Source organism: Microtus pennsylvanicus, chromosome X, assembly GCF_037038515.1.
Source record: "Microtus pennsylvanicus isolate mMicPen1 chromosome X, mMicPen1.hap1, whole genome shotgun sequence".
Classification (NCBI taxonomy): Eukaryota; Metazoa; Chordata; class Mammalia; order Rodentia; family Cricetidae; genus Microtus; species Microtus pennsylvanicus.
The window spans coordinates 94,241,417-94,263,953 of NC_134601.1; the positions used below are offsets into that span (position 1 = coordinate 94,241,417).

Below are 22,537 nucleotides of genomic sequence, written 5' to 3' on the forward strand. Positions count from 1 at the left end.
AACCTTCCTCAATTTCCTGAAGTTATGGTTCTCTCCATTTCCACTGCATTCTTACTTTTTCTATGGCACCATTTAGGTCCTTTTGTATTACTTGACTGTGAGAACCTTGGGGACAAGGAAGCTGTCTTATTTGTATTTTTATTTCAGACTTTGTGCAGTGGTATAGTGTTGACTATGGAGTAAATCTGTTTTAAGATCTAGAGAGTTTGGGGTGGATGTCAAAATCTTGAATTTAATACACTGAATTCATCCTTAATGGCTATGCCCAATAATCTCTGGACCTTTTTCATGTAGGCCTGCTCAAAATTTTTTTAAATCATTTGAATGACACCCAAGATTTTGTGACTGTCATCAAGTATCTGCATTCTTTAATTTTCAATTAATACCTTTCTGAAAATATATTTAAAAGTCAAATGTGAATGTCAGATAATAGCCTGAGATGCTACAGAGATTCCATTTCCAGAAAGCTAGGGAGAAAACAAGATCTCTAATTATACTTTACCTTTTAGAGATACAGTTTTCAACAGTTTATAGCCAACATTGAATACACATTCTTTAGGTCTTATTTTCCGATTCAGTCAGACACTTAGTCAAACAACTTAATGTCACAAATGTTCCAGCATGGATGTTTTTAGGATGCCTCTTATCAATGTCTTTTTTCTGCCATTACTCTTTTTAGTACATCAATCAGTATCAAATAAAATAAAGCCATTTTACAGACATATTTGGCCGTCATGCTGAGCCTAAACTCATGGCTGCCAGGCAGCACTGTTGATTTGATCATTTGTCATGTGTATAAAAGTCTTAATTCTGTGGATGAAGTGTGTGTGATTGTGTGTGTATGTGTGTATGTATGTATTGGCCAGTTTGTGATGATCCAAAGCGTACATGGTCAAAAATTGAATGATTGAACACCAAGGTCTTTTGATATTTCACTAATTGTACAAAGGGCATTCCAACCATTGTGAATTTTTACTACAGTCCTATATTGTCATAATCTCTGAGTGCTCTTTTGAAATTCCTTCAGCCAGTTTGTTTCTCTGACATTCCAGGTGCTTTCTTTATACTTCCATCAGGGCATATGCTACTTAACATTGTTTTAGAGCCCCTCGCTTCTCATCTTTCATGTTAGATTGTACATTTCTATGCATTTAGGAACTATATCTTTTTCATCTCTCATAGCATCTTGTACTTTGCAAAGAATAGATGCTTTTTAACTCCTTTTGTTTTGACTAATGGAACACCAAGTAAATTATCCTTTACGACTCACTGAGTTGCTCATGGTCTGATGGAAATATTAAGTTTGATATCCATCTTTAATGTTTCTCTACATGATTTTGAGATTTTCCTCTTAGCAGAAGACTAGAACTAGTTAGTTTGCTGCTTAGTTTTAACACAAAGTAGGATCATCTGGGAAAAGGAAACCTCAGTTGAGAAAATGCCTCCATCAGGTTGGCCTGTAGGCAAAGTCCATGGAGGCCTTTTCTTGATTGATTACTGTGGGAGGGCCCAGCCCACTGTGGGAGGTGCCAACCCAGAGTAGGTGGTCCTGGGAGATATAGTTGATTGTGGTTTTGAGAGTAAATCAGTAAGCAGCATTCCTTTAATTTTTTTTCTTTTCCTGACTCAAGGTTCCTTCCCTGACTTAACATGAAATAAAAAAAAAAATAGACCTTTTCTTTCCGAAGTTGCTTGTGATTAGTGGCTTTATTATAATTACTACTACTATTATTTTGGTTTTTGAGACAGGGTATCACTGACCGCTAGCCCTGGCTGTCCTGGAACTCACTTTGTAGACCAGGCTGGCCTCAAACTCAGAGATCCACTTGCCCTTGCCTCTTGGGTGCTAGGATCAAAAGAGTGTGCCACCATGCCGGGCCTTGTAGTCAGTATTTTATCACAGCTACAGAGAAGTGAACAAGATAACTGGATTCAGCTGTTCTAACTGGAAATTGGAGGATCTTCATATTTGACCATGAGCTTTGTGAATTATTTTGCGTTCTAAAAATACTCACTTGGTTATGATTGTCCAGAAACAATCCTTTGGTTTTGAGGGAATATGGTTGGTAATTTTATAACATCTCATAAAACTTGGCTTTTTTTCAGCTGTATCAGATTCAGCGAGTTTTGTAGCTTCTCGAGCTCGTCGAGAAAAAAAATCAAAGAAAGGACGCCAAGAAGCTTTAGAGAGACTGAAAAAGGCTAAAGCTGGTGAGAAGTATAAATATGAAGTAAGTAATGTTTTAATCCTGTCTTTCATTTCACAGCCTTCAGGCAGTCCTGTGTCACTTATATTTCGTTAGAAATATTAATATGTTTAAAATATTTTTTCAGAGTAGGGAGGCCAAAGATAGAACCTAGGACCTCTTACATGCAGGGCAAGCATTCTACTACTGAGCTGTGTTCCTAGACCTTTTTTCACTTTGTGTTTTGAGATTGGAGTTCACTACATGGCTCATGGTGGTCTTGAACTTAAACCCTCCCCCCCCCCTTTTTTTTGAGACAGTGTTACAGGGTTTCTCTGTGTAACAATCCTGGCCGTCCTGGAACTCACTCTGTAGAGGAGACTGGCCTCAAGCTCATAGTGATTTACCTGCCTCTACTTCCCAAGTGCTGGGACTAAACGCATGTGTTACCACTGCCTGACATTGAATTTGTAATCCTAATGCCATAGAGTTTTTCTAGTAAGTAGAATTATGGGCCTGTATCACTAGGTCTGGCTCATGTTTCTTATAACATAGTGGACATATGTGGGCATTAGGTAGATTTACAGATTATAAAGAGTACTAGACCCTTTAAAGTTGTCTGGAGTTTTGCATGCCAGTTTTAAAGTAAAAGTAGTTACACCTGTGTTTTACTCTTATTTCACATACTGTGTATGTCCCTTAAGGGACATGAGAAGTGCTTTTAATTTTATTATATTAAGTTGTCTAGCTAAGCATTTTCTCAGAATTGTTCTTAAGCTCATTTGCTGGGGATCAGCATTGGAGATTTGGACCTTATTGTTGGTAAGATTGAATGGGATACTTTTGACTGTTTTGTTTTTTAACCGTTGTTTATAGCCTGTAGGTCAAAATCAGAATGCATAACATTGTCTAGCTTCACCTTCCATACTCTTGAACATCTTAACTGCCAACTGAGAAGAGATGAACAAATACTAGAAAATAAGAGCAACTAATATATTTTCTGTGTTAACACATATTCAAAGTGCTTTTACCGATATGCTTTTCATTAAATCTTCTCAGTGATCATACAAAATAGATAGTATGATTAACAAACTTTTCAGGTGGGGTAACTGGGCACAGGAAGCTTAGTGAGAGCCTAGTGGAAGGGTCTTTATTTGAACCTAGGTGATCTGTCTTGGGAATATTTACATTTAACTCTGGCCTATATTGTATTGGGGTATTAGCCAAATAGAAAAGATTTTGCCATTTGACACCATTCAAGTTAAGTGAGGCTATGGTATCATAAAGAATTGCTAAAAGGGTTATGGTGAAGCAGGAGTAAATTTTTTTTGGCAGGGGAAGTTAGGCTTTTGAGACAGGTTTTCTCTGTGTAGCTCTGGCTGTCCTGAAACTTGCTTTGTAGACCAGGCTGACTTTGAACTGAGAGTTCTTCCTGCCGCTGCTTCTTGAGTCCTGGGATTAAAGGTGGGTGCCACCACTGTCCTGTGAGTAAAGCATTTTTAAATGTAGGAATTTCTGTAAAGGAGTTCTGGGGTATTTCAGATGTTGGTGTTATGTGGCTGAGTCCCTTTATACATGTATTGTTCTAAAAAGAGTTCATGATGGGCAATAGCAGTGTGCTTTTTAAAGATAGTCTGCTGGACTCAGAATACGGCTCAGTGGTGGAGTACTTGCCTAACAAGAACAAAGCCCCGGGTTTTATCCTCAGTAATACACATGCAGAAGATAGAATGAGAAAGTTTCCTTGTGTCTTTTAAAGACATGTATTTTTATTTATGTATATGTGTGTTTCTGCCTTTGTGTTTGCACATATGCCTGCAGGTACCCCTGGAGGCCAGAAGGTGTTGGATCTCTTGGAGCTGGAGTTATAGGTGTTTCTAAACCATCTTATGTGGGTGCTAGGAACTAAAACTCAGACCCTCTTAAGCACTGATCCGTCTTTTTTAGTCTCATCTTGCTTGTTATTCCGTATAATGGAAATCTAGTTAGCTGTTAACCGGTAGGCTTTCAAGACTCTGTGTTCCAAGTTTTTTCCTAAGATCTTAGCTTTTCTAGTATGTTTGGTATGTTTCCCCTTACAAAAAGACAGACTCCTAAGGAGGGGGCAGTTTTTTTTTCAAGACATGGTTTCTTTGTGTAACAGGTTTGGCTGTCCTGAAACTCACTCTTGTAGACCCGGCTGGCCTCAAACTCACAGAGATCTGCCTGCCTCTGCCTCCCGAGTACTGGGATTACAGGCATTGCCACCACCAACAAGCCAGGAGGGGGCAATTTTAAAAGAGGTTTGCCATATTCCCAGTCAGGCAGGTAGTGGCCTATCACCATCGGTAGCTGTGGTAGTGGTGTGCACCTGTGCTTTTATTGCTTTAACTGTGCAGAGGTGGTCTGATATTTTTATATTTGTGGGCTAGTATGATTTGAGAATTCACTACTTTGACTGGACTTCCCACTTAGATTCTCATTCACTTTCAAGGCCTGAAATTCAGGGAGGATTATTGGTAGGACAAATAGATCATTCAAAAACCGTTTCTTCTTTGCCTACAGAATATAGAGTGAATTTGTTTGCTTATTTTTGGAGGGCACGAATAAGGTATTTTATTTAGTTAATTGAACTGTTACTAAAATTAGTATCTTTGCAGGGCATTTACCAGTTAGTGTGAAAGGGTACACTATGCCTTATGCATTTAAGTATAGGAAAAAGTAGTCTAGAAATTATGTGAACAATCCCCAAAGCAGCTAATAAAGAATTGGCTATAATTCAGTTTGTTTTTTACGGAGTAGATGAGTAATTGATGGTGTGACAAGTGTATTATGCTAATGGAATCATTTAATATCTTATGTTAACACCCACCTAAAAGGAATACTAAGTTAATTGATGTCTATTTAAGGAAAACCCTGCAGTGGTGTTGAATGTCAGAACTCATGATTTGGTTGCAGCTACTCTATCAGCCTGCCATTCCAGTTTCAATTTGACAATTTCTTTTCATCAGAATTGTTTAACACTTTCACTCCATTTGAAGCTTTTCCATAAACTTTGTAATGGCAGGTTGAGGACCTCACAAGTGTTTATGAAGAAGTTGATGAAGAGCAGTATTCGAAACTGGTTCAGGCACGGCAGGATGATGACTGGATCGTGGATGATGGTATGTGGGAGGAAATTGCCTGCTAGGCACTGTGTTCATTACTTCTTGATTGTCATGTGGGGCAGTTGCTGTGCCCGAGGAGATGTGGGGCAGTTTCATTAGTTATCTTTTTCTTTACTGTGATAAAATACTTGATGAAAACAACTTAAGGAAGGTAAGGTTCATTTAGGTCACAGTTTGAGGCTATAGTCCATCGTCCTTGGGAAGGCATGGTGGCAGAAGTGACATTGTACCTGCAGTCATGAGGAGAGGGGGCAATGCTTTGTGTTCTGTTTGCTTCCTTCTGTTTAAGTCTAGGGTCTCTATGGAATGGTGCTGCCCACACTTGATGGGTCTGCCCACCTTAGTTAACCTTAATCTAGGCATGCTCAGAGGCTTAGCTGCTAGGTGCTTCTGTAGCCTGTCAGTTTGGCTGACAGTCAATATATGCTGTCACAGCATTGCTACATATTTTTTGTTTAGATTTTCCATAGTGCTTTGAAAATGAGGAAGCATGAAAATAGGAAGTCTACTTAAGAGCCATTTAGAAAATAATAGGAACATACCGAAGAATCCCCCCACCCCCCAGGACATGACTGACCATGTAGGAATTGAGAGGGAATGCTTGGGTCACTGGGTTCAATCATCAGTGTCTTCCTTTACAAAAAGGAATAATGAAGAACTACCAATCTGTGGATCCAACACACGGCCCCATAGCCCGTGGAATTAAGGTATACACTTTCCATCTAGTCTTGGGTAAGTCAGTTAATATCACCTAAGCCACAAGTTTTCTGACTGTGGTATAGAGATAAGAGACTATCTTCCAGAGTTGCTGTGAAGAATACAGCAGGTTGTAGGTATAATTTGAGCCACAGAAAGTATCTTGAAGAGTGGTCTTTTTGTTTTCGTATAAAGGTCACTGGTTCCTGCTTATAGGTTCTAGGTTCTGATTTCCTTCCTTCCTTCCTTCCTTCCTTCCTTCCTTCCTTCCTTCCTTCCTTCCTTCCTTCCTTCCTTCCTTCCTTCCTTCTTTCCTGCCTCCCTCCCTCCCTCCCTTTCTTTTTTCTCTTTTCTTTTCTTTTTTGGAGACAGGGTTTCTCTATGTATCTCTGGCTGTCTTGGAACTAGCTATGTAGATAAGGCTGTCCTCAGACTCACAGAAATCCACCTGCTTCTGCTTCCCGAGTGCTGGAATTAAAGGTGGCATCACCACTGCCTGGCGTAGGTTCTGATTTTCTGGCATGAGAATATTGAACAGAGGAAAGAGATGAAGACTATATTCATGACTCCTATTTCTGTAATTGGTCAACTATGTGACTAGTCTTCCTATGGAAATTAGGGTGCTTTTCAGGGCTTGTGATACTTCCTTTTCTTTCATAGAACAAAATGACTATAAAGGAGCCTTTTTTTGGTCCTGTGTGTCAGATCGTTTCTTTAGCTCACCTAGCTAGATATGCTATGTATCTTTAGGGTTTGACTTTGTATCTGCTGTGTGGATGCTACTATATCTTTTCTAATACCCATTTGAGCAGAATTCTACCAAACAAATTGGAACATAACAGAAAAAGTGAGTAAGTAAGTGTTTGGGTTTTAATTTTTTGAGCCATAAATAAAATATTATTGTTCACTTTTTATTTTTTGTTACTTTGAGGCAGGCTTTCATTCTGTAGCCCTGGTTGGCCTTCAGCTCGTTTTGTAACTCCAGCTGGCCTCAAACTTGCAGTCTCCCTGCCTTAGCTCCCTAAGTGCTGAGATTACAGAGATGCACCACATGCCCAGCATTGGACCACTTTTAGAAATTAATTTCAACATTAAATTTTATTCTTTCAGATGGTACAGGCTATGTGGAAGATGGCCGAGAAATTTTCGATGATGACCTTGAGGATGATGCACTTGACACCTCTGGGAAAGGTACCTATGTTTTGTTTTGAAAGATGTCATTTTGAGATTTGAAGAATTGTCTAAAATTTGGAGTGAGTTGGTATTCTGATACAGTCTGGCTTTGAGAGTATGTTCTAATAGAGCAACAGTTGGGTAGAAAAATTACATGTAAGAAGCAAAAATTCTAGGAGGAAATAAATGTATTATATCCTCATTATCCAAATACTTTGATGTTTTTCTTATTTTAAAATTTTTAGTTCTTTAGTAATTTTTGAATTGTAGATTTTAAAGGATGCAACAATAAGTAATGTCTTTTAATTCCTATTGAAGTGATGTATTTAGAATATTTGCTCTTTAATATAGTTTAGTTTCTTAGAAAAAAGGGTTTATATACCAAGGTAATTATGAAGGCAACCCAACACAAAACTGTAAACTCCCTTAAAACATGATGCATTTGTTGTAGTTAACTTTTAAAGTGTGATGTTAATCAGTGGTGAACTTAGTAGATAAAAACTTCATGTAGATGATAATATGTTGCCATATCAAAAGGATGAATGAGTCTGTTGGGGAATCAACTTGCTTTAGTTGAAATTTTAAACGATCCTCATTTTTGATTAACATTTTATACATTTGCTTCTTTTCCCTTTTCCTAACCACATATACAAAGACTTTTGTGGTGAGTTTTTTAAACTTCAGCAGTGGCTTTCCAAGAGTAAGGATTCTTGTCTGTTTAACCATAGCACCATTTTCATGGTATTATCTAATATGATGTCTATAGGAAAAATTTCTAATTAGCTCAAAAATATTTTTATAATTAAAACATTTATTGACATTTGTGTGTGTATGAGAGAGAGAGAGAGAGAGAGAGAGAGAGACAGAGACAGAGACAGAGACAGAGAGACAGAGACAGAGGGAGGGGGCATATACATGCACTGGCATGTCTGTACCATAGTGTCCATTTGGAGATCAAAGGACGTTTTGGGAATTGGTTCTTTCCCTCCACCTTGCTTGGAGGCAGCATCTCAATCTGTTGATTTCCTGCTATGACTTCCAGGTTAGCTGAACCCCATCCTAGCTGATTTTTCTACCATAGCTTCTCATTTGACTGTAGGAGTGCTAGAATTATAGAGGAGTGCTACAATTACACATGCATGCTACCCTATCCCAGATATTTTAAACCTGGGTTCTGGGAACTGAACTCAGGGTGTCAGGCTTGCTCAGCAAGTGCTCACACCTGATGAGCCATCTCCTTGGCTCCCCTAATTTTTAAAAGTTTTTTCAAGACAGGGTTTCTCTGTGTAACAGTTCTAGCTGTCCTGGAACTCAATTTGTACATGAGGCTGGCCTCGAACTCACAGAGATCTGCCTGCCTCTGCCTCCCAAGTGCTGGGATTAAAAGTGTATGCCACCACCGCCCTGCCTGATTGTTTCTTTGTTCTTAAGTTCAGGTTAGATATTTTGGCAACAGTAAAGAAATACTTTCCACTACTTTTTTTTTCTTTTTTTCTTTTCTTTTTTTTTTTTTTTTTTTTTGGTTTTTCGAGACAGGGTTTCTTTGTAGCTTTGGTGCCCATCACGGAACTAGACCAGGCTGGCCTCGAACTCACAGAGATCCACCTCCTTTGCCTCCCGAGTGCTGGGATTAAAGTTGTGCGCCACCACCGCCCGGCTTAAATATATATCTCTTTCCACTACTTTTTTCTTTTCTTTTTTTTTTGGTTAGAAATACTTGAGAGTAAATGTGACAACACCTATAGCAGTAGAGACCTTCCCTTTGATCAGATATCATTTGCTCCATTATTACTGCTAAGTTTGATTTCTTGGTTAAACTGATAATGTCAGATTACTTACAAAACTTTCTCCCTTTTGTAGTCATGCAGGTACTGGATGATTTTAAGCCATATATATTGTATATAGTCTATTTCCTCACAAAACTTCACCAAATGCTTTGAGTAGCTATTGGTGATTCTCTCTATTTTTAAATTATTCATTTAATTGCTTTTTGAGATAAGCTCTTGTTTGCCATGTTACTCTGGCTATCAAACTCTTGAACTCTAGTGATCCTTTTGCCTAAGCCTTATGTGTTCATTAAGCATTTTGGGTATCACTGCACTCTGCTTCTCTGTTCTTTTATTTTATGACTTTGAAATTGGACATTTCTAAGAAATATACTATTAAAGTTCAGTATCCATTAGTTTCTTTTTGTGTGTGTTGGCTGTTGAGCTTAAGTATGAGTGAGTATGCCGGTGGTCAGAGAAAGACCTTCCCTTTTTACCCTTCATCTAATTCTTTTAGACAGGGTCTGAAGTCTGCTGTTTTTGGCCATGCTGGCTGTCCAGTGAACTCTCTGAATCTATTCATTTTCCTATCAGCACTGGGGTTATAGGCATGAAAGGCTATACCTGGTTATTATGAGTGTGCTGGAGATTTGAACCTGGGTCATCTTGCTTTCATAGCAAGTGGTCTTTCATTTTTCCTTTTGAGGTTCACATTTTAACGGAGTCCTTTTAATCATCATTTTGACAGGGTCCTGCTAGTCTTTGAACACCCAGCTTTTAGAGCAAAGATGATTTTTCAGTCCCTATCTTGTATACTTCTGTCATAAACCTGGAATTGGCAGTTTCTCCCTAGAATCTTGATTCTTTTTAAGTGGGGATTGTATTCAAATCTGGGGAATGGATGTACTCATTGCTACTGAGGTAAAGAGGTTATGCTTGAATTATGGCATTGTTGTTAATTGTATCATTTTGACCTGATCTTATCACGTCTAAATTTTAATTTTGTCAGCTGTGTAGTAGGAAGTTGGAATCGACAGGAAGTATCTCAGAGAAAGGACCTATGTCCCAGTTGTCCCAGTTTTGATCACTGTAGCCAGTACAAAGAAAGTACACAGTATTTCTTGAGTTGAAGGAGTCATCATTGTGTTTCCGTGATTGTATTATTCTTTCTTCTTGATTAGATATCAGTGAAAAGAAGTTTTGAGATTCTAGAAAACAGTCTTAGAAATTTTTACTTCTTGTTTTGTGCCACCATATACCTACAGCTCATCAATATTACAGTATCCTTTGCCAGAAGCCTGGTAAGATCAGAAGAGCTTAGGAAGGGAAATAGGATCAACAATTTACTTTAAAATTTACAGAAAAGTCACAGAATTTTGCCTAGAAGTAAAAGGTCAACTGTATTTGAAATCACCTCATCATGTATTGACTGCACACCATAGAGGTCGAAAAGTATATCAACTACGTCGCAGTGAAGAGAAATCAATGAGAAAGCACAGTAAAATAAAGCTAGCACTAAAGAACTCCACGTCAATATTTACTTATACTTTTTCCCCCTGTATTTCTGAATAAATCCTACTAACCTACAGTGGTGAGATTAAAGCCTTCTCATGAAGTCTTTTTTGTTTGTTTCAAACTTCTATTGACCTCTCTGTACTCACTCTTAAAGCCCGAGTTTTGTTTATTGGCATTTAAACATTGTTCCAAATGATGTCAATGAAAATCTAAAGACCTTTGTATAATTGTCTTGTATTAAAGTTTCACAAATATCCTACAGTTTTCACAGTCCAGGCATATAAAAAATATATTATTCATGACTTTTAGTAAATTTGCAATGTGTGCAGCCATTTCCACTATCTGATTCCAGAGTAGCTTCACTTTAGATGCATGCCCAATTCTCATTAATAAGTTACCCCCCTATATTCCTTCAGTGCTTGGCAGCTATTGATGTACTTTATGTCTCTGGGTTTGCTTATTCTATTAGGACATTTCATATAAATGGAATTATAAAATAATTGACCTTTTGGGTCTGGCTTCTTTGACAGCATAATATTGCTAATTTATTTCATTCATGTTATAGCATGTGCTAGTACTTTATTTCTTTTTATAAATGAATAATATACTATTATGTGATATATGTATATATATACATCACATATTGTTTATATCTTCATTAGTTGATGGGCATCTGTGTTTTTTCTATCTTTTGTTTATTGTCCTTATTGCACTCTGGACATTGTGTTCAACTTTTTGCTTGAGTACTTTTTGTTTGGAAGGCTATATACCAAGAATTTTGTGTATTGTTTTGATTTATTTTTGTTACATAAAAGATAATGTCTACATAGTTACTTTCCATGTTTTATTGCACATAGCAAGGTACCCTGAAAATCACTCTAGTGACATATATAGAGTATGTAGAAATCTTTCCTTCATGTTTATGTGTCTGTAGCTGCAAAGCAGCATGCAGATGCTTCTTGGTGTAAGTATTCACTACTTTCAATGAACTCCTTGGAAGGACTCAATAATTTGTTATTATAAATAATACCATGTCTGGTAACTCTGTGCCTTCCTCCTGGAAAATTCCTAGAAATGAAGTTGCTGGCTTATAGAGTAAGTGTACATGAAAACTTTTTTAAATTATCTTAAAAGTTTTAAAAAAAGATTTATTTATTTTAAGTGTATATGAGTATTTTACTTGCATGTATGAATGTGTACTACTTGTGTGCATGATGCCCATGGAAGTCAGAAGCAGGCATCACATCCCCTGGAACTTTTAACTAGAGTTATGGATGGTTGTGAGCCACCGTGTGGAAGCTGGGAACTGAACTTTCAAGAGTAACAAGTGTTCTTAACTTCTAAACCATCTTTCTAGCCCCTATCTATTTTTAATGTTTGTTCATATTTTGTTTATATGCATGTCTGCACCAAATGCATGCTTGGTGCCCATAGTGGCCAGAAGGGATCATAGGATCCCCCAGAACTAGAGTTTTACAGGTGGTTGTGGTCATGTAGATGCTGGGAATTTAATTTGGGTCCTTTGGAAGAATAGCAGTGCCCTTAACCCATCTCTCTCTATTTTTAGGCTTATGGTTATTGTATGTTCATCATGTTCTACCTGTACAAATGTATGAGGGTGTCAGAAGCCCTGGAACTGGAATTAGGTGTGAGCTGCCACTTAGGGGCTCATTACATAGCACAGGTTATTTTTGAACTCAAGCTCTTTCAGTTTCAGCTTGAGTTCTCCTGACCCAGGTTATTGAATGCTAGGATTACAACCCTGAACTATTGTGCCCATTCATGTTCTTTGTAGGAATTATGCATTTTTATAAACAGTATACAAGTATCTGTTTTCCCAAAGCCTTACTAACAATGTATTGTCAAGCTTTTGAGATAGGAGGGCTTTGCCTTGTCTTATTGTATCTTGTTTCATCCTTTTTGGCTGTCATCTCTTGGAGACCTGCTCTTTTCTGAAAAGGAGAGGAGGGATAGTGCGTCTGGGAGAGAGGGGAAATGGAGAGGAGCTGGGAGGAGTGAAGGAGGAGGAAACTGTAGTCGGAATGTATGGATAGAGAAGAATCTGTTTTCAATAAAAATAAAAAACCAAACCAAACAACAACAAACAAACAAAAAAGACAGTTGAATGTTACCAGAGGAAGGACACTAGAAATCTTTGTGGGGGAGAATAAAGCCTGAATTTTGATATCACACTGATGTAGATATGGGCAACATTAATTGAACTTAATGGGTTATAGTAGAAAAGGACATGAAATTGGGAGAGTGATATGTTGGAGGGTCTCGGGGTAAGTTGGGGCAAGGGAATTGTAGGTTAGATATCATTTAGATATATTGTGTATATATATGAAAATTTCAACCAGGTGTGGTGCCACATGCCTTAATCCTACCACTGGGGAGGCAGAGGCAGGCGGATCTCTGAGTTCCAGAATTCCCGGCCAGCTTGGTCTATAGAGTGAGTTCTAAGATAGCCAAGGTTACACAGAGAAAACCTGTCTAGAAAAACAAAAAAAATCAAAGAAATAGATTATTAAAAATTTTGAGCACCCCCAAGATACTTGTGTTGTTTATTTTTAAATTTGTCATTTTGGTGTTAATACTGATTTACTGCTTTAGAAATGGTTAGTCAACATGGCTTATTGAAAACTCAAGTATGTGAGTTGCCAACGTATAAAGTAAATTTTTGTAAGTAATTGTGTTGTTTTCTAGACTTCTTTTTTATGAAGCAGAGTTGAAATTTATTAAATGATATTTTTCTTAATAGAATTGAGAATGGGTTAGTATTAAGAGTGGTACTTGGAAAGAGTGAGACATAATTGTGTTTATTTTTTTATATGAATGTCACATTTCTTTAGACTTTTTTTTACGTCATGTAGTCTGTGTATATTGCTACTGCACTGTTTTAATTGGTCATTCTAGTTTCTTTTTAGTTTTATATTTTTTGGAATGAATTGGAAAATGATATTAAAATGGACAGTATTAGAAAAGTTCTCAGGTGATTTAGTCATGCCCACAAAGAAAGACAGATGACAAAAGTTCTCTTTGAATGAGCAAGTACACTTGTGCCACTCAGTTTTGATACAGCATAGAGCATGTGTCCAGTTGCTGTTAGTTCCAGATTATCTTTATTGCCTTTTTTGTGGGAAGGAAGACAGCAAATTAACCCCTTTGCAAAAGCTTTGCATTTCTACTAACTGATGTGGGGTGCCCTTCTGTATGTGTTGCTTTATTGGCCAGTGACTTAGCAGAGCAAAGCCAGTTGGGAAGTCCAAACAGAGATATATATAGAGAGTAGGCAGAGTCAGACAACATGTAGCTGGCTAAGGAGAAGGACACGCTGGCTGGAACCTTACTGGTAGGCCACAGCCTTGTGTGATACACAGATTAACAGAAATGGGTTAACTTAAGAATTAAGAGCTACCTAGAAATATGCTTAAGCTATTGCCCAAACAGTATTGCAGTTAATATAGTTTCTCTGTGATTATTTGGGTCTGAGTGTTCGGGAAACGAAAGAGCAGTCTCCTTCAACAACTAGTCACCTACCCCTCCCCCGATATTTAACTCATTGTATTCCGTTGCTTCTCATAATTTAGTCTTCATTTTTCTTCAGTTTATCTCATTTAAAAGACTTTCCTGTGTACCTTCTGCAGAATTTCCCAATTTTGTATTTTGAATTCTTAGTTTATTTTCTTCTTAAGTTCTCATATACAGACAATGAGTGACTGCAACTAGGCTTTAGTTTTCCATCTAGCTCGTGTTTTTTTTTTATTTTTTATAATTTATTTATTTATTAAAGATTTCTGCCTCCTCCCCGCCACCACCTCCCATTTCCCTCCCCCTCCCCCGATCAAGTCCCCCTCCCTCATCAGCCCGAAGAGCAATCAGGGTTCCCTGACCTGTGGGAAGTCTAAGGACCACCCGCCTCCATCCAGGTCTAGTAAGGTGAGCATCCAAACTGCCTAGGCTCCCCCAAAGCCAGTACGTGCAGTAGGATCAAAAACCCATTGTCATTGTTCTTGAGTTCTCAGTAGTCCTCATTGTCCGCTATGTTCAGCAAGTCCGGTTTTATCCCATGCTTTTTCAGACCCAGGCCAGCTGGCCTTGGTGAGTTCCCAATAGAACATTCCCATTGTCTCAGTGTGTGGGTGCACCCCTCGCGGTCCTGAGTTCCTTGCTCGTGCTCTCTCTACTTCTGCTCCTGATTTGATTCTTGAGATTTCAGTCCGGTGCTCCAATGTGGGTCTCTGTCTCTGTCTCCTTTCATCGCCTGATGAAGGTTAATATTCAGGAGGATGCCTATATGTTTTTCTTTGGGTTCACCTTCTTATTTAGCTTCTCTAGGATTGTGAATTATAGGCTCAATGTCCTTTATTTATAGCTAGAAACCAAATATGAGTGAGTACATCCCATGTTCCTCTTTTTGGGTCTGGCTTACCTCACTCAGGATAGTGTTTTCTATTTCCATCTATTTGCATGCACAATTCAAGATGTCATTGTTTTTTACTGCTTAGTACTCTAATATGTATATATTCCATACTTTCTTCATCCATTCTTACATTGAAGGGCATCTAGGTTGTTTCCAGGTTCTGGCTATTACAAACAATGCTGCTATGAACATAGTTGAGCATATACTTTTGTTGTATAATAGGGCCTCTCTTGGGTATATTTCCAAGAGTGGTATTGCTGGGTCCAGGGGTAGGTTGATCCCAAATTTCCTGAGAAACTGCCACACTGCTTTCCAGAGTGGTTGCACAAGTTTGCATTCCCACCAGCAATGGATGAGTGTACCCCTTTCTCCACAACCTCTCCAGCAAAGGCTATCATTGGTGTTTTTTATTTTAGCCATTTTGACAGGTGTAAGATGGTATCTCAAAGTTGTTTTGATTTGCATTTCCCTGATCGCTAAGGAAGTTGAGCATGACCTTAAGTGTCTTTTGGCCATTTGAACTTCTTCTGTTGAGAATTCTCTGTTCAGCTCAGTGCCCCATTTTATAGTTGGGTTGATTAGCCTTTTACGGTCTAGTTTCTTGAGTTCTTTATATATTTTGGAGATCAGACCTTTGTCAGTTGTGGGGTTGGTGAAGATCTCCCAGTCAGTGGGTTGCCTTTTGTCTTAGTGACAGTGTCCTTTGCTTTACATAGTTCGTGTTTCTGAATACATTTTATTTCAATAGGAAGTGATGGCAGAGCACACAGAAAGGACAGGAAGGATGTAAAGAAACCTCCAGTGACAAAACCAAACAATATCAAGGCAATGTTCATTGCTAGTGCTGGGAAGAAAACTGCAGATGTGAGTTTCAGGTTTCCTTATATTGTTTTTCCCCCCTCTATGAAATGAAATAAAATTAATTTTTCATTGCCCAAATTGTATGTGCTCAATACATGTTTGAGTAACGTTCTATGAATTGCACTTAGTAAGATGAATTTAGGTTTTATGTGAATATAGGTACTTCAGTGGTTTCAACTTAGGAGACAAAAGAAAATTAAATAGAAATGGTGAAATGACAATTTCTTTAATTTTATTGATAAGCAAGAGTTACAGAGTGAAGATGGAAATAGAGGCTGGGAGTATAAATGTAATTAGATATGCACAGGTGATTGTTGAAATATGAATAGTAGATGAGAGTGAGCAGTGAAGGACTGATGGGATCAGGTTCTTCCTCTCAGAAATGTATGTGTGGTCTGCATGAAAAAGTTCAATCCAGAATCTCATTTGCACTTTAAAAAAATTTTATATACTATACAGAAAGCAGTAGACTTGTCCAAGGATGATCTGCTAGGTGACATTCTACAGGATCTGAACACTGAGGTAAGTGAATTTCCTGGAGTTATAAGATACAGGGACATAGACTGAAGAAACAGTTCAGTAATTATACAAAACAAACTATCACTAGAAAGAAATGTGCCAGGATACCACCAAACATGCACATACAAAATCCCCCCATACAAAAAAAGAAAACAAAAGCCCCCAAATTAGTTTTTTTCTCACTGTTTTAGGTTTCTTCTCACCATTTTAGGTGACGAGTTTCCAACTGTTACTGCTCTAGGATTATGTAGATGGGCTGTGTGGGTGTGTGTTGGAAGTAGTAAGAATCCACCCAGTAGTTGGTTCTGTGAATTTTCATTGCTTGTATTTTGTTGCTATAGTGTATGTTCCATAAATAGATTGAAGCCTGTCAATCAGCACACTTAGGCATGAGAGCCCCTTTCTGAATTCTGAGTGGGAGTGAAGGAAGAGCAAGTGAGCTGCCTTTAGTAGAACTCAAACAGGCTCTTTTACACTGTGAATTTTGTGATTTGGCCATATAAAGACTAAGCTTTTATTTAGAGGTGTACTTCTTTCTAAGTGACTACTGATTGACTAATACCAACACTATGTAGTTCTATTTTGTTTGATGTTAAATATAGTACCTGAAAGAGTAAGTGAAGAGAGTATGTTAAATTTTTGAAAGAAAAGTAGTTAGGGATTGATTAATTATCTATTCTGGTTTTCTAGTGATTTCTGTAGTATTGTTGCTATAGTAACTGCAGTACATGAGCATGGATCCTGTTTGGGGGGCAGGGAAGGAAAAACACTTTACTTATTAGGCATAAGCAAAGAAATGTACTTTTTCTGTTATGTGGTAAATCAGGCATGACAATGAAATGTCTGTCTTCTCTTTCCTTTTAGATATCTCAAACATCTCCACCACCTGTATTGATACCAAAGAAAAAAAGATCCACTGGAGCTTTGCTCAATCCTTTCTCAGTGCACACCCCTAAGGTAAACTCTGGAGGAATATTTTTCTGCTTTAAATTTGTTTTATTTGCCTATATAAAGGCGATGATGATTTTGAATTTGTTTTGTTTCTTTTAAATTAGAACTTCCATTCAGTATATAGTTTCATGTATTTCAAAAATAGCATGTGCCTGCATTTTTGTAGTAAATTTTGTAGTAACTAGTACATGTTTATTATAGGTATTACAACTGTGTTAAATGCAATAATTTTCTTCCTGGAAATAAGTATTTTTTTGTGTAAATCCAGGTAACAGTAAAATAATTGAAGCCATTACATTAATAATACACAAATCTTTTTATAAATGGGAACTGTCATTATCTTTGGTCAGGGTAGGACAGTTGCATATTTTTAGTATGCAGTTCTAACTGACTAAACACTTAAAAACATTTACAGGCAATTCCTTCAAGAAAACCTGCTTCCCCTGTCCTTAAGAAGGAACCTCTGTTAACTCCCATTCCTCTTAAATGTGCTGAATTTGCTGGTAAGTCTCATGTCAGGCAAAAGTACAAGTTGTTGAACAGTAACTGCAACACATAGAGGCTTGGTGATACAGGGGTGGAGGTAATTTTGAAGGTGGCACATCTAATCATGAAAGATTGAATTTATAGTAGTAAAAATTAAAAGCATCCAACCTGAAGATTAAAGAGAAATATAACATAGGGAAAGGCTGTTATTTCAATGTAGAGTAAGCTTTGTGGCCCATGACACTAGCATGTGATGGGAACATATGGTGATGTTTACAGGAGAGCTGGCCCAAACAGAGTGTCCAGAAGATGAGCAGGAATCAGGGATAATGGAGTTTGAAGATGGTGACTTTGATGAGCCCATGGAAGCTGAGGAGGTAGATGGGGAGTCTGTGACTGCCAAGACTTGTGACCAAGAGAATGAGCCAGTAGAGAGGGTGAAACATGAGGCAGATCCTACAAAAGGGACCACATCTTTCTTGTAAGTAAATCTTATAATATTTCAGAAAAATAGTACTCTAATTATTCTGTTGGATTATAAAGTTTTTGAAAATGTGATTTCTGCAGAGAAAGTTTTCTCCCAGATGTGTCTTGTTGGGAAATGGATCAGGAGGATGAAAGCAGTTTCTTAGCTCAGGAAGTTCAAGTGGATTCCAGTCACCTCCCATTAGTAAAAGGGGCAGATGATGAACAAGTATTTCAATTTTATTGGCTGGATGCTTATGAAGATCCATACAATCAACCAGGTAATTATACTTAGACTTTTAGTACAGACTGTAATACCTTTTCCTTTAAATAGTTTCGTGATTCTTATTGGCTTTGTTCTAATGGAATCAGATAATAATTTGTCTCTTTAAATTAACTGATTATTTTTTTTTATCTCGCTTTGGCTGTCCTAGAACTCCATATGTAGACCAAGCTGGTCTTGAATTCACGAGATCCACCTGGCTCTGCCTCCCTAGTGCTGGGATTAAAGACATGCACTACCACACTTGGCCTAATTTGTCTTTTTATTCAACAGAGAATAAATACACACTGAGGTGGAGAGCAGGAATTCAAGGCAGGACCTGGAGGCAGGAACTGATGTAGAGGCCATGAAAGAGTACTGCTTTCTGGCTTTTTGCTCCTTGTGGCTTGTTCAGCCTGCTTTCTTTAGTACCCAGGACCACCAGCTCAGGGGTGCCACTGTCTCCAGTGAACTGGAAGCCCTACACATAAATTATTAATCAACTAAGTGTACCACAGGCTTGACCACAGGCCAATATTGTGGGGGCATTTTCTCTATTGAGGTTCCCTTTTTTCAAATGACTCTACCTTGTGTCAACTTGATAAACAAAACAAAACAAAACTAGCTAGTACAGCTAGATACTGAAGGCCTTAAAAGCCTTCTCAAGGAATTTCAATCTTACTCGAAGAATGTGTCAGTCAGAAGGTTTAATTGTAGTGTGTTATGATCTCATAATTGGCCTTACATTTTAACAGGAATGCGCTGACATGTGTGGAGAAGTGTGTGTGTGTGTGTGTGTGTAAGCACTCAAGGAGCCTGGAGTGGGGTAGTAGGGAATTGTGGAAGCCCTGAAGACCAGTCAGTTTAGGGTAGAAGTGTTAGATAATTGGAACCTGATTACTGTGAAGAAATAGAAAAGTAGCCAGGCGGTGGTGGCACATGCCTTTAATCCCAGCACTCGGGAGGCAGAGGCAGGCGGATGTCTGTGAGTTCGAGGCCAGCTTGGTCTATAAGAGCTAGTTCCAGGACAGGCTCCAAAGCTACTGAGAAACCCTGTCTCAAAAAAAACAAAAAAAAAGAAAGAAAGAAATAGAAAAGTAAAGAGATTTTAACTATATTTTGATGTAAACATTTTGTAGATTGTATGGGGCCAGGAAATAGGAGTCAAGACTGACCCTGGTTATTCTTCTTTTTTTCTTTGTTTGCTTTCTGAGATAGGGTTCTTCTTTGTAGCCCTGACTGTCCTGGAACTAGCACTGTAGACCATGCTGGCCTCAAACTCACATGATCTGCCTCTCAAGTGTTAGGAGTAAAGGTGTGTGTCACCACCAGGTTTCACACTGGGTTTCTCCCTGGTTATTCTAATGAGCTAATTCTGTGAATTCTTGACTCACAAAATGCTAGTAGTGGGTTCACTAAAATGGCTGTCCAATAATAGAACAAAGAGAATATTCTTTATGAATTTGTAGGGCTGAGCATCCATTGAGGATATTGTTATTCCCTCTTGTAGGGGAAAAAATCACCTAAGCTCAGAACACCATTGTGATGTCAGAGGTATATTACTCCATTTTGAACACAAATACCTGTCTGAGAAAGTCCTTAGTAGTAGGAGCCCCTTGTTTGTTCCTGGCTGCCCAGACTCGAAATAACCACTCAGAAACTATGTTATTTTAATCACTGCTTGGCAAATCGCTTAAGCATATTGCTAGCTAGTTCTTATATTTTTGCTTAACTCATTTCTATTAATCTGTGTATCACCATGTGGCTGTGGCTTACTGGGTAAAGTTTTGTCTAGATCTGGCATCTGTCTCCAGTGGGGTTACATGTCTTCTCCCTGGCTCTGCCTTCTTTCCCCAGTATTTAGTTTAATTTTCCCCACCTAGCTCTACTCTGCCCTGTCAATATTCATTAACCAATAAAAACAACACATATACAGAAGGACCTCCCACACCACTCCTTGAATTGAACAGATGTCTTTTCTATGGCTGTTTCTGGGTCTGTGTCTCTGCTACCAGATTGAACTTGTTTTATGTTCTTCAGGTTAAGTTTTTAAGAAATTAAAAAGTACTCCCAAGTGAAGTAGTGGAAATGTGTGTGTGTGCGTGTTTGTCTTTAGCCTTTTTGCTCATCAACAGAAGGGAAAACTACTTTTCACTTACCATGATTCATTAAATGAATTCTGGCATTCAGAAGGACTTAGCTGTGGGTATTACAACTGCATTTGAGTAGCTAGCTGCCTTTGTTAGCCTTGGGGTTCATGTCTTCTGTATTGTTTTCTGTTAAGACCTATGGAAAAATTTAGTTTTGTAGAATTAAAGTGTTATAAGCAGCATAAGGACCCTTTCCTCAAAGTTAGTCTTTTTACAATAGGAGCTGGAAGTGGTTTAGCAGGTAAAGGCTGATTAGCTTGGTGACCTGAGTTCTGCCCTCAGAACCTACATGGTGAAGGAGAGAGTTGACTCTTGTAGGTTATCCTCTGACTTTGACACTCCCCCTCCCAATATATAAAGGCTAAAACCTCAGGTATTTGTATACTGACATCTGCATTCTTATATATGTTTAGAACTTGTGAGGCAGACTTTATAGATTTGATTAAATTAAGAGATGAGGAGAATTTCCTGTGGGCCCAGTATAGTGTAGGAATCTTTGTTAAAGGATCAGAGTCAATATAGTCAGAATCAGCATGGTCTGTTTGATTAGTATAAAATACCATATACACCTGAAATAGAATTGTCTGCATTTAGATATCTTGGGATCTGTGGTGTAGGAATCTTTGTTAAAGGATCAGAGTCAATATAGTCAGAATCAGCATGGTCTGTTTGATAGTATAAAATACCATATACACCTGAAATAGAATTGTCTGCATTTAGGTATCTTGGGATCTGTGGTGGATATAAGTGGTATTTTTCAGAATGATTTCCTGGAGACTGCATTTAATGAAACTTGAGGGAATAACTGTATATTAGTAAAGCAAGTATGTAAGAAGGATGACTGTTTGACTTGGAGACCTGATTTAAATAAAGCTAACTGGATATTACCTAGAAAAATGTTAATGGTTCCTAGAGGAATTGTTAGATCATTAATATACTTCCTCTTAGCAAATATTTATATGTTCTCTCAGAACCACTTAGGTAGCATGTGGCCTTATCTTAGTTTCTTAGGCAGTTATAGTCAAGCTCAGAAATGGTATCTTAACCAACTCCACTTTAGCTAGAGCATGATGATGTTGTTATGGATTCTTGCTTTTTTTAAAATTTTTATTTATTCAATGTATCTTTCACATCATGCATCTTGATTCCATTCATTTCCCTGCCCCTTCGCATCTGCCCTCTACTCCTGTAATCCCCCAATAAAACAAAATTTAAGAGAAAGAAAGAAAAAAGGGAAAAATTAAAAATCTCTATCACAGAAGCTACAGTGTGACACAGTGGATCACACAGTAAACCCCTTTGTCCATATATCATTACTTGCAAGTATTCTTTGCAAAGCATCATTGATCTGGTTCAAGGCCTTGGTTTCTGTTACATCATCATTGTTGGGCCCTCACTGAGATTCTTGGATATCCTGTTTTTGCCCTGTGGTTTGGAGATCCTGCAGCTCTGAGTCAGGGTCAGACCACTTCATGTGCTCCAGAAGAACATAAATGGGTTGGATATTGGGGTGGGCCAATTCCTAATCCTGGTTCTGGGCTTGGGCAGCTGCAGGGTTGGTCAGCCAGCCAGTTCTCCCCTGTCCTTACCACCAGGGTGAACTCTCCAGCTTTGCCCCTGCAGCAGTGAATAAGGAATGGAACCAGTTCTCCTGTTCTCATGCCCTCAGGGTTGTCTCTCAAGCACCTACACTATCAGAGTCAGCTCTACTATGTTGCTCAGGTGAGGTGCAGAGGCCATTCTCCCAAGTGCTGCAGCTGGTGGGCATCAGGGACAGCCCTCCCACTCTTACGACTCCAGAACCAGCTCTTCCACCTGTCTCAGACATTGATGGGGGGTGTGTGTTGGTGTGGGAATGGATGGTATTTCTCTACCCATGTGACCTCATGTCAGATGAGTAATGGGGACAGCTCTCATTTGCTCGCAACATGGGGTGGG

General features: G+C 38.4%; 1 protein-coding gene across 2 annotated transcripts in view; it reads left to right on the forward strand.

Moving 5' to 3' along the window:
* Pola1 (DNA polymerase alpha 1, catalytic subunit) overlaps positions 1-22,537 on the forward strand; it is a 321,162-nt gene that overhangs the window by 3,183 nt on the left and 295,442 nt on the right. For both annotated transcript variants that reach the window (XM_075958886.1, XM_075958887.1), the window contains exons 2-10: positions 2,107-2,231; positions 5,233-5,329; positions 7,139-7,219; positions 15,654-15,769; positions 16,226-16,288; positions 17,150-17,242; positions 17,652-17,739; positions 18,002-18,203; positions 18,290-18,468. In XM_075958886.1, coding sequence (XP_075815001.1) covers positions 2,107-2,231; positions 5,233-5,329; positions 7,139-7,219; positions 15,654-15,769; positions 16,226-16,288; positions 17,150-17,242; positions 17,652-17,739; positions 18,002-18,203; positions 18,290-18,468 — 1,044 coding nt within the window. The remainder of the gene's footprint in view (positions 1-2,106; positions 2,232-5,232; positions 5,330-7,138; positions 7,220-15,653; positions 15,770-16,225; positions 16,289-17,149; positions 17,243-17,651; positions 17,740-18,001; positions 18,204-18,289; positions 18,469-22,537) is intronic.